This window comes from Pseudophryne corroboree, chromosome 9 (genome assembly GCF_028390025.1).
Source record: "Pseudophryne corroboree isolate aPseCor3 chromosome 9, aPseCor3.hap2, whole genome shotgun sequence".
Lineage (NCBI taxonomy): Eukaryota > Metazoa > Chordata > Amphibia > Anura > Myobatrachidae > Pseudophryne > Pseudophryne corroboree.
In genome coordinates this window covers 238,106,395-238,119,316 of record NC_086452.1, presented here as the reverse complement: position 1 = coordinate 238,119,316, position 12,922 = coordinate 238,106,395, and the positions used below count along the sequence as shown (strand labels likewise).

General features: G+C 39.6%; 1 protein-coding gene across 2 annotated transcripts in view; it reads right to left on the bottom strand.

Annotated features, from left to right (window-relative positions):
* The window catches only part of LOC134957937 (potassium channel subfamily T member 2), a 1,656,739-nt gene that overhangs the window by 489,105 nt on the left and 1,154,712 nt on the right, over positions 1 to 12,922 (bottom strand). For both annotated transcript variants that reach the window (XM_063940188.1, XM_063940189.1), the window contains exon 9: positions 42 to 222. In XM_063940188.1, the coding sequence (XP_063796258.1) occupies positions 42 to 222 (181 nt within the window). The remainder of the gene's footprint in view (positions 1 to 41; positions 223 to 12,922) is intronic.

Here is a 12,922-nt window from a genome sequence, read left to right as displayed (position 1 = left end):
AACTGTAAATTAATGCTAAAGTTGTTCCTGATTTTTTTTACCTGGATTGGAAGAACTACTAATGCCACGCAGATCATTATGACCACCAAGAGTTTGGACGGCCAGATTTTTGGTGTCACATCCCCAAAACCAACAGTAGAAAAAGTGACAATACAGAAGTAGAGAGAATCAAAAAGTGTCAGGTTATTTCCAGCTCTTTCTAAATGCTGAATCCCACAGATGCTGAAAAACACACCATAAATTTGAAAATGTTTAGATCAGAAAAATGCAAGGACATGCTAACAATATAAAACAACATGATATAAGGTTGTAGTATCACACAGCAGCAAATGAACTAAATTAAGAATTAGAGACATCTGAAAATCAAATATTGTATTGATCAAGAGAAAAAAACAGAACAGAACAGAAGACATTTTACTAAACTTATTCCAATTACTGTATCTAAAGCATCTAATAAACTGCAGAGTTTTTGAGCATGATACTCTATTGGTTCTGACAATTTTTTGTAAAATTCTGTAAAATTGTAACTCTCAACGAACATGTCCTTAAATATTGTCAAAAACAAGAGGACTTTAAGGGTCATAGCCAGAACTTTGCAGAACCAAAGTAACAGCTTGAAGGGGTACTATCCACATTCTAGAGAGACACATCTCTCAATAGCTGTTGTTCATTTTATGTGCCATAGTAGTGCTCATTTTAATACCCAAAAGTAGCTCTAGTTAATTTTATGAAATATAGTAGTGCCCTAGTAAATGTTAAGCCCCATTGTAGTGCCCTAGTTCATATAATACCATGCAGTGACCCTAGTTCATATTATGTCACATTACAGCTCTCCAAAAGAACAATGTACAACACTGTACTGCTGCTAGTACACATTCCACAAAGTTTCCCTACTTCAGGTTATGTCGCACAGTGCTTAGCTGGTATTTCTGAGAACCTGGTAGACACCTTTATGTCCTGGTTGCATTTGAATTAGTCCCCAGAGGTAAGTCTCTAAGGCTCCGGGCCCTATAATAATAGAATTCCCTGCACCTAATAAAGCTATGCCCATGGGGCATTTTTGATGGCATAGCATTGGAAGAAAAGAAGACTTTCCTGCATTGAAGAAAATTGCAAAATAATAAACTGTAGCTTATTATTTCACAGTAATTAACAGTGTGTATAAATTTAGCTTTGTGATAAAATAAAAATAATTAAGAAATTAATTTCATGATTAAATATTTTATTGAGTATAATTTAGTATGTAATGTAAGACCATTACGAAAGACCTTAAGTAAAATTTGTTCACAAGCTTTAATTAATTTTATTCATTTGGGATTGTACATTAGGATATGTTTTAGCTTCATTAGTTGAACTTTATTCTGCAAAATCTCAAAGATTATTATTATTTTCTAATGACCTCATATATTAAAAAGCTTTTAATTTTGTTTTTGCATGAATCTAAACAACGTTATGGGCCACTAATTTCTCATTCAGGCTTTTTAAAGAGTCATACTGTACATGACATTTTTAATGAGCAGCATGTGTACTGTATATACAGAGATGCATATGCAGAAGAGATACAGGACCTTGTGGAAGAGTCAATTAGTGGCTGTTAATATTTTATATTTTATAAAAAAAATTGTTAACATTATTATTTTAAATAAATTATGAGATGTCTAGATTGGAATTCAGTATGCAGACTGTTTTCCAAATTGATGCCAGAGTGAATTTGTATTGCTTCTTATGTTAATATTCCTGCTGGCAAGACAAAAGTGACCTCTTTACACTTGATGCATATCACAATACGTTGTTTAACTCTTTCTTCTTTCTTTTACTTCCAGATTATGTTTTCTGATTTCTTAGGTGGTTATCACCATGCAATTGTGATGATGCACATTAGTTATTGATCTCCTTTAAGTTGACACATTTAAAATAGACATCTACTGTACAGTACATTGCCATACAATATGTATATACATCCCTATGAAAAATGTATACAAAAACAGTAAGTGCTGATGCCGGCAATGGAGCTTTCAGTAAGAGCAAGATAATGGATAATGTAAACACTTACCTGGCGTGGACAATAGTAAAGAATGGATACTTATTCCAATACTGTTGATGGTATTTGCAACTTTGTTTTTTCTCCCAGTCAGATGTCATAGAATTTGCAAGAGAGAAAGTGGAAATACCATAGTGTAATACCGTTTTTTTAATTAAAAAGAATCAACAGTCAATAAAAATATCCCTGCAAGGATATTAAATAAAACAAAATGAAACAGTTTTTGCTCAAATTTTTACACTGAACAGTAGATTAAAAACAGCTAGGTGTTGGTTGTAATTACCAATGTCAAATGAGAACTGTGTTACGAGTTCTCAAACAAGCATGCACCAAGTACATTCCATATGTGTCAGCAACATGCAAAAACACCTAACAAAGCTGGGATATCCAAAACTGATCCGTGAGGTGGATAATTACCAGTTCCAGGTGAAGAACTGGCGGCGCTCAGTTCTTAAAAGCTTTTGGAATCAAAAAGAGTCCTGGGCTGCAGCTCCAAGTTCCTCCGTTCCGTCCGCACTCAGGATCGTCCGGTTCTCCCAGCGGCGGCACCCACGCGTTCCGACCCTCCACCGGGGTCTTTCTCAAGGTAAGCCGTGAAGCAGAGTGAGTCCATACTTCATTGGAGGTGTTTAAAAACCTCCCGCTATCTCATGATTGGTCCCGGCGCATGAGTCTCTATACAGCCTGAAACTACATGTCCCATGACTCTTTGCGCAAGGACCGTCATATCCTGTTTCCTGAACATCGCGTCTCGTTGTCATGGTGACGCGTGACGGGAAGCATTATGTCTGTTTTGAAAAAAATGCAGCATCTTAGTACTGTTACATGGATTCTAGCTACAAAATCTAATAATGGATTTATCTGCTGTATTCCACCACCAATTTCAAGTGACGTGCAAAATGGAAAGTTTCAATCAAAATGTTTTTGATAGTGAACAAAGTTGGTGTGAAGCCTTAGAGGTAGATGCTGAGAGATAAGAAAGGTATTCCCTAGAGGAACCACTTAATCTCAAAATCGGTATTTAAACCGCCTGGTTTTAATGTTCCAAACCCATATATCCTTTTCATCTCTGTTTTAGCCAATTGGGTATTTATATCCTTTTTTCTCCAATGCCCCCTAACACACTGAATACCTATAAAGTGTTTTATAGCCTTTGGGGAACAGTCATGATGCCTACGAAAATGGTCTGACAGGGCATGGCTCTCCAAGCCATTTTTAATGTTCCTCAAATGTTCCCCTATACGGACCTTAAGGGGTCTAGAAGTTCTACCTATATATGATAACCCACAGCTACACTCAATGTTGTAAATGACGTTTTTCGTGTGACATGTAATGAACTGGTTGATTTCCCAAGTGTTGTTGTTAATTATTACCTGGGAAATCTTGCCAGTGCTTTTTGTTTTGATGGCTTTACATCCTAAACAGGTCCCGCACCTAAAAAAGCCTTTCGTTTTTATGCCTACAGTAGGTTTTAATGAAGGGAGGGCACTCCTTACTAAGTTTGTGCCAATATTGGGAGCACGCCTGTATATGTATTTAGGTCTTTCCGGGAGGTGCTTCCCTATGACCGGATCCTGTTTAAGGATATTCCAATTTTTATTAATGGATTTTTCAACTTGTTTGTGCTGTTTATTATAGGTAGTAATAAATGCCCATTCGTGATCTTTTGATTTTTCTGTTTTTGGTTTCGTTTTTAATAAGTCACTTCTGGGGATATTGCTGACCTCTTCCTTTATTTTACTAAGTTTTGAGACTTCATAACCACTCGCCTCAAACTTCTCGCACAGTTGGTCTGCTTGTTCCAAAAACACTTTTCCCAAAGAAAAGTGTTTTTGGAACAAGCAGACCAACTGTGCGAGAAGTTTGAGGCGAGTGGTTATGAAGTCTCAAAACTTAGTAAAATAAAGGAAGAGGTCAGCAATATCCCCAGAAGTGACTTATTAAAAACGAAACCAAAAACAGAAAAATCAAAAGATCACGAATGGGCATTTATTACTACCTATAATAAACAGCACGAACAAGTTGAAAAATCCATTAATAAAAATTGGAATATCCTTAAACAGGATCCGGTCATAGGGAAGCACCTCCCGGAAAGACCTAAATACATATACAGGCGTGCTCCCAATATTGGCACAAACTTAGTAAGGAGTGCCCTCCCTTCATTAAAACCTACTGTAGGGATAAAAACGAAAGGCTTTTTTAGGTGCGGGACCTGTTTAGGATGTAAAGCCATCAAAACAAAAAGCACTGGCAAGATTTCCCAGGTAATAATTAACAACAACACTTGGGAAATCAACCAGTTCATTACATGTCACACGAAAAACGTCATTTACAACATTGAGTGTAGCTGTGGGTTATCATATATAGGTAGAACTTCTAGACCCCTTAAGGTCCGTATAGGGGAACATTTGAGGAACATTAAAAATGGCTTGGAGAGCCATGCCCTGTCAGACCATTTTCGTAGGCATCATGACTGTTCCCCAAAGGCTATAAAACACTTTATAGGTATTCAGTGTGTTAGGGGGCATTGGAGAAAAAAGGATATAAATACCCAATTGGCTAAAACAGAGATGAAAAGGATATATGGGTTTGGAACATTAAAACCAGGCGGTTTAAATACCGATTTTGAGATTAAGTGGTTCCTCTAGGGAATACCTTTCTTATCTCTCAGCATCTACCTCTAAGGCTTCACACCAACTTTGTTCACTATCAAAAACATTTTGATTGAAACTTTCCATTTTGCACGTCACTTGAAATTGGTGGTGGAATACAGCAGATAAATCCATTATTAGATTTTGTAGCTAGAATCCATGTAACAGTACTAAGATGCTGCATTTTTTTCAAAACAGACATAATGCTTCCCGTCACGCGTCACCATGACAACGAGACGCGATGTTCAGGAAACAGGATATGACGGTCCTTGCGCAAAGAGTCATGGGACATGTAGTTTCAGGCTGTATAGAGACTCATGCGCCGGGACCAATCATGAGATAGCGGGAGGTTTTTAAACACCTCCAATGAAGTATGGACTCACTCTGCTTCACGGCTTACCTTGAGAAAGACCCCTGTGGAGGGTCGGAACGCGTGGGTGCCGCCGCTGGGAGAACCGGACGATCCTGAGTGCGGACGGAACGGAGGAACTTGGAGCTGCAGCCCAGGACTCTTTTTGATTCCAAAAGCTTTTAAGAACTGAGCGCTGCCAGTTCTTCACCTGGAACTGGTAATTATCCACCTCACGGATCAGTTTTGGATATCCCAGCTTTGTTAGGTGTTTTTGCATGTTGCTGACACATATGGAATGTACTTGGTGCATGCTTGTTTGAGAACTCGTAACACAGTTCTCATTTGACATTGGTAATTACAACCAACACCTAGCTGTTTTTAATCTACTGTTCAGTGTAAAAATTTGAGCAAAAACTGTTTCATTTTGTTTTATTTAATATCCTTGCAGGGATATTTTTATTGACTGTTGATTCTTTTTAATTAAAAAAATGGTATTACACTATGGTATTTCCACTTTCTCTCTTGCAAATTCTATGACATCTGACTGGGAGAAAAAACAAAGTTGCAAATACCATCAACAGTATTGGAATAAGTATCCATTCTTTACTATTGTCTGCGCTGGTGGAACTGTTTTTCTACTTTTTTGTCTATCAACTTGTGGTGGAGGGTTGGGAATACCTCTTTTTGAGATATAGTACCACTAGCAGCATAGTGCGCACAGAGATTCAGATGCTTCTTTCTTTTTTCAGTTGTTTATAAACTTACCTGGCGTGGTTGCATTGTTTGCAAAGATACCAGGCTGTGTGTTATCTGACATGGTAACAATTAATGTGACCAGTCAGAAATGCAGAGTAGGCAGCTGCTGGATGATACTCTTCTAGCAGCCGCCAATCACAGAGGGACCTCATAGTCTCTCTGTATCCATTCACCTTCCACCAGTGTCTGCCATGTTACCCTACCTGGCAGCTGTAGAGAGGAACAGCCACCTAGGAAATGTAAATTAAAATCACTCAGCCCCCCCCCCCCCCCCCCGCCCAGTGTGTGCCTAGCGGCTGGCTGATCAGATGAGCAGCAACTGTGGAAATCAAAGTTGCGATTGTCATAAAGAACATTCTGATGACCGTTGTTCCGATATTTCAATCACCAATGTTTGAAAAATATATATATTTTACCATTTTTTTATATAAATAATTTTTGAAAAGATTTAAAGAGATGTTCTTAAACTAATTCAATTATAAAAAATCTGACAAGTTCTGAGCAGTTATTTGAAGAAGAAAAAAATGGCCAGCTTCTTTGTTTTTTAAATACAATTTTTTATTGTTTGAAGATAAAGAAGCCAACAATCAAAAGATACATCGTCAAATACATACATAGCAGTACAGGTACTTTTAACATGAAAAACGGATCCAAGTACTATGTAATAATTTGAAGGGAGACAACAACAGAAGTAGTGCAGACTGGATTACAAATTGAGGATCTGATAATGCTTGTCCGTGCAAAACTAGGACGATTACATATAACAAGAAATAATTTTGAAAGGATAAAAGAAAAGGAAAAATTAAGAAAAGAGAGGAAAACAATGAATGGGTGGGGGAGGGAAGGAGGGGGGAGGGGAGGGGGGTCCGATCTCTATTGTCAGGTGAGGTTTGGAATGGTTTGTAATCATCTAAACAGTATTAGTTAAAAGACCAATGTTGAGTGGAATTAGGATTTTGCAATAATACGTAAATGATGCCAGTCTGTATTTTCGTACACTTTCATAATTCTGTCTCGGGTGGGCGCGTCTAAAGAATGTATGAATGGGGACCATTTAGCATAAAATCTGTCCACATGTCTATCCACATCGGGAAAGGTACTGTTTCTATCAAAATAAAGTAGCTGTAGGAGTTTCAACTTCAGTTCTTGCAGGGAGGGAGAGGAGGAGGTGATCCAATGAGTAAGAATAATTTTCTTTGCAAGTGTTACAATGGTAGCTAGCAACGGAATATAGGGGGAGAGATCACTGTTAGGGAGCCAGTTCTTAAAATTTGCACATAGACAGGCTAAAGGGTCAGGGAATAAATGAGTGGAAAATAGAGAGTTTAGGTATGCAATTATTTTATTCCAGAAGCGTTTTATTTTCCCACAATCCCAGAAACAATGGAAAAAATTAGCATGATAGTAATGACATTTAAGACAGGAGCCTGATGTATCTGGGATCATATGACTTCTTTGAGCGGGGGATATGTAAGCTCTATTTATTGTTTTCCAATGGACTTCCTGTAAGTAGGAGGATTTCAGGTATTTCATGATTTTAGAGTTGTGTTTAGTGAGAATCGAAGGGGAGTCAATGTCTTGGATATCGTTTTGCCAAGTTAATGTCAGTGATTGCCATGATTTTGTGTTGGAGGATGGTAACAATAGAGTATAAATAAATTTAATACGATAGGGGGAAGAATTTAATAGTCGTAACAGTGAGTTAATGGGATCAATTGAGTTTAGGTATCTAGTTTTTGGATCTAGAGAAAAGACGTAGTGCCGCGATTGTAAGTACATGAAGAAGTTAGAGGTATGTAGGGAGAACTGAGATTGAAGAGTAGAGAAAGCTAGTATTTGGCCTCCTGGATCAAAAACCTGTGATGTAAGTGAAAGGCCTTTATCTCTCCAAGTGTGAAAAATAGGGTTGGATAGCGAAGGGTGGAATGATGGATTACCCCAAAGTGTGTTATAAGGGGAAGAAGACGGGTTTCTTGTTAATTTTGTATTGATGGTGATCCAAGACGAATAAGTGTCCTGAAACATAATATGGTGCAAAATATTAGAGGGTATTTCGGATTTTTTGGAGTGAAGAAGGGCACTTGGAGAGTACGGACTGAAAAGAGCGGAGTCTAACGAAGATGAGGTGTAAGTAGAATTAGCAAGAAGCCAGTCTGAAATATATCTGAAATGAGTCGCTAGAGTATATAGCTTTAGGTTTGGAAGGGACATACCTCCGTGGGATTTGTGAGTTTGTAATTTGTGTAGAGCAATTCGGGGGCGTTTGTTTTGCCATATAAATCGAGAGGTGATCTGATCAAATCGTTTCAAGTCAGAAATAGAAAGACCAATTGGTAGCATTTGTAGCATGTAGAAAATTTTAGGAAAAATTATGCTTTTAACTACTGCTATTCTCCCTATGACAGATAATGGGAGATTTAGCCATGAGTCATATAGTGAGGAAATTTTGCCGAGGGTCGAAGTAAAGTTTAGTTTATATAGAGAGGAGAGATCTGATGGAATACGTATGCCTAAATATTTGATTTCTGTTTTGAGTAAAGATGAGAGGGGAGGATCTGAGGGAATTTGAGTGATGAAACTAGGGCCTTCTAATTGTAGGATTTCCGACTTATTCATGTTTATCTTAAACCCTGCTTGAGCGCCAAAGTTAGCAATAAGTGAAAATAAATTAGGTATAGAAGTAGAAGGGTTAGACAGAAAAAGTAAAAGGTCATCCGCATATAAAGCAAGTTTTAATGGGATATTTCCGATTTGGATGCCATGAATGTCTGGGGAGTTTCTGATAGAGATTGCCATTGGTTCAATGGCAATGGCGAAGAGTAGAGGAGAAAGGGGACAGCCCTGACGGGTACCTCGAGAAATTGTGAAGGGAGCAGATAAGTATCCATTACAGTAAAGCTGTGAGGATGGAGAGGCGTAAAGGGATTGAAGAATCGAAATAAAGGTTGAGGGATAACCAAAAAGTCGCATGGATCTAAAAAGGTGTGACCATTCCAAGAGGTCAAAAGCCTTTTCTGCATCTAGGGCCAATACAATGTTATCTATTGATGTGGGGTGTAATTTTAAGTGTTGTATTACGGAAAGTACTTTACGGACATTTGTCACAGAATGGCGGCCCCAGATAAACCCGGATTGGTCTGGATGAATTATGTGAGGGAGGGAAAATTTTAGACGGTCTGCTAATATTTTTGTAAAAATTTTATAGTCTGAATTTAACAGAGAGATTGGGCGGTAGGAGCTTGGAAGGGAAGGGTCTCGTCCTGGTTTCAGAAGAACTTTGATTGTGGCACTATTAAAATATAGGGGAATGGAGTTTGAAAAAATTATTGAGTTGAACAATGCCAACAGGTGTTTATCAATTTTGTCAATTAGTAGTTTATAGAACTCATTAGAGTAGCCATTCGGACCTGGAGCTTTATTAGGTTTCAAGTGGTTGATAGTTGAACGAACTTCTTCCAGAGTAATGGGTTTGGTTAAAGAAACGAGAAATTCGGAAGGGATTTGGGGTAAGAGTGGAAAGGACCAAGGTTGAGAGAGCTCATCAGAGGGGGGAGATTGGCCGGAATATAATGTTTCATAGAATGACTTCATGATAGATGCTATGGATTGGGGGTCATTAGTTAAGGACCCATCAGGGAGTTTCAGTGGATGTACTAGCATGGGAGGAGAGGAACCTTTCAACAAATTTGTGAGAAGTTTGCCTGTCTTATTTCCAAACTTGTGAAACCGGTAATCAACTTTAAATTTATATTTGTCGCCCATCAGGGAAAGAAATTCGTTAAACTGGAGTTTTATAGTTAAATATGAAGATTTATTAGACTGGGAGGGATGGGATTTGAAAGTTTGAAAGGCTGTGGAGAGAGCACGTTGTAAATCTATATAGGAATTAGCATATTTCTTCCCTAAGGCCGAGGAATATGAAATGATATTGCCCCTAAGGACCGTTTTGGCGGCTTGCCAGAACAAAGAGGGGTCTAATGTTGAGTGCTGTTCATTTGTGAAGTAAAAGGAGTCCCAGGACGCTTGTAGGGAATCACAAAATTTTGTAGAGTTAGAAAGGTGAGAGGGAAATCTCCATTGAGGGGATAGGGAGTGAGAGGGACGTAAAGTGATAGAGAACCAAACTAAGGCGTGATCAGAGATAGCAATAGGTTCAATGGCTGTGTCTGTAACTGAGGGGAAAAGCTGATGGGAAATAAAAACATAATCGATTCTAGAAAATGTATCGTGAGCGGAAGAATGGCACGAATATTCTTTTTCTAAGGGGTTAAGAGCGCGCCATATATCGATTAGTTGTAGGATCTCAGAAAAGGCAGGAATACCAAGTTTAGGGAGGAGTTGGGGGTTTCTAGAAGTGTTGGAGCGGTCTAAATAACTAGAAGAAACTAAATTGAAGTCACCACAAACAATAAGGTTATCATTAGAAAATGGTGTCAGTTTAGCTATTAACATCTGGAAGAAGGATTTTTTGTACGTAGTTGGAGCGTAGATATTGCAAAGAGCCATAATTTGTGAGTCAATAGTGAGATTGACGATTAAGTATCGGCCATTAGGGTCTATGTCTGAGGACATTATTGTAATGTTAAGATTACGTTTTGCTAAGAGAACAACGCCTCTAGATTTAGAGTTAAATGGGGCTGCTGCTATGAGGGACCAGTGTGACATCTGTAATTTCATGGATTCCTGGAGAGACAAATGAGTTTCTTGAAGAAATGCTATATTTATATTCAATTTGGATAAATACATGAGGATTCTGCGACGTTTAGCCGGGGAATTAATTCCACCAACATTCAGGGTACAAATTTTTAGGTCAGACATTTAAATAACCATGAGAGGAGGGAAAATCTAAAAATCAACCATATTCCAAATGATCGGATCCGATAGGGGGAATAGGAAACGGGGATAGGGGGGGGAGGGACATAGGGAGAAAATGGACATATACAGAAAAACTTGGTTAACGTTTGGCAAGCAAACAAACTTCCGGGCCAAGAATTTAAAATAACAACTAAAATTATTCTAAACATAGCAACTGGTCCGGAACAATGCTCCAAATGATTTCCCGACATCGGCATCTGGGGAAAAGCTACAATATATGGTCTAGTAGAGCTAGTCTAAGATATGTGACAGTAGGTATAGGAAATAATGAGAAGTATTCTTATTTAAATTAAACATCAATAGGCATAAAAATTGTGATAATCAAATATGGATAACATGGTAGGCTCAAAATAAGAGTCGATTTTGGTGACGGCTTTACGTTTAAATGATATGTAGGATTCTACAGTGAATCTAGGATTATAGAGGAAACTGATCGACATATTGAGGATTATCACAAGGTTTAATGCAGAATTAAACTTTTCTAATTTAATTTAAGTGGATTAAACAAGAACAAATGGAGGGGGGGAAGAACCTTAATGTTACAAAATTATGAGGAGGACCTGAAGATCAAGTGTCAGGGGTAGGGGCGGCATCTGCGATGTCATCATGTGTTTCTGTAAGCCCCTCTTGAAGGTAGGACGCTGCGTCTTCTGGTGTGGAGAAATCCAGGTGTTTGTCTCCATCGTAGAGTCGGAGTTTCGCTGGGTAGAGTACCGAGAACTTGCGCTTGGCGGATACTAGCTTTGAACAAATTGGGTTGAAGGCTTTCCTAGCTCTTGATAATTCGGCAGAAAAGTCTTGAAAAATAAGTAGACGGTTGTTCTCCCACTGTAGGGATCGAATCTTTCTAGACGCAGTCCATATGGCAACTTTGTGAAGGTAATTGAGGCATCTGAATAGAGTAACCCTAGGTCTGCCTTCAGCAGAGCGAGGCAGAGGACCCACACGGTGTACACGCTCAATCACTAGGTCCCTGCAGGAGTCAGCAATACCAAGGAGGGTAGGAAGTGTCACCTGGACAAAATGAGAAAGATCCTCTCCTTTAACAGATTCCGGAAGGCCTACCAGCCTTATATTATTTCTTCTGGACCTGTTTTCTGCGTCGTCTAGCTTCATCCACAATTGGTAGTTTTCTTTTTCAAGACGTTTGACACAGCCCTGTACATCGGCCATATCATGACATAGACCACCGATTCTATTTTCGTTAACAGAGACTTTATGCGAGAGATGTTGCAGTTGTAGAGAAATATCTGAGACTGCTTTAGACAACAGTGGAGATACAGCCTGGGTGATGGCTTCTGTCAGATCCGCATATGTGATAGGTGAGTCAGAGGATCTGCTAGATGTGATGTTACGTGAAGGGGATTGCGATGCAATTAATTTTTTGGGGGCTGGAGATGAAGGGGGGGTAGTAATGCCAGGAGCCATAGTGGAATTAGCTCTTCTTTTCTCTTGTCTGACTGGGAGGGAGGAGGGTGATGCGGAGGTTGCAGGATTGGGAGAAAGAAAACGGTCCATTGACAGAAGAAGGAGGGGAAAGTTCAGCAAGTATTATTCCCCTGCAATATATAAGGAAGCTGAATGGCGTATGGAGAAGACTGTTTGTAAAAGCTGATATGGAAGCAGCAGAAATTGCTCTTAAATCAAGGGTTAAGCTAGAAGATGCTCTGAAAGGGAGTGGATTGTTATGTGGATCGTGCTGTGCTTCACCCGCTGTGGTGATTTGTGAAAGGCTGAAAAATAATAATAATAACAGCTTACCGTCAAGGGACTCCTGAGTGTGGAGCTCTGACTTTGCCGTTGGTAGCTCTAAGAGTGCAGCTAATATGACTAGTGAATAAGCTAGGTGAACCCTGCAGCATTAAGGAGAAGCAGCGTAGTGAGAGTCTCTGTGGCGTGGTTGTTGTGATCTCTAGGCGTCCAGAAGCAGTGCTCGCCCTCGGTGTGTCCTGCCGGCGATGTTTCACGGGGGTGAGCAGAGTGCTACAGATCGTGGCGTTCGGTCTGGAGCTCCGAGGAAGTCACTGCAGCGGCGTGCTGGCTGGCTGGGGGGCCCCGTAGCGGGAGTGCGGCTTGTCGGAGCAGTCAGAAGACACAAGGCGGCTAGAAGCTGTGCCCGTCCTTAATGTGTCCTGCCGGAGGAAGATCACGCGGGTGAACGGAGCGCTACAGAATGTGGCGCTCGGTCTGAGGCACCGAGAGAGTCACTGCAGCGGTTTGCTGGCTGGCGGGGGAGACCCGTAACTG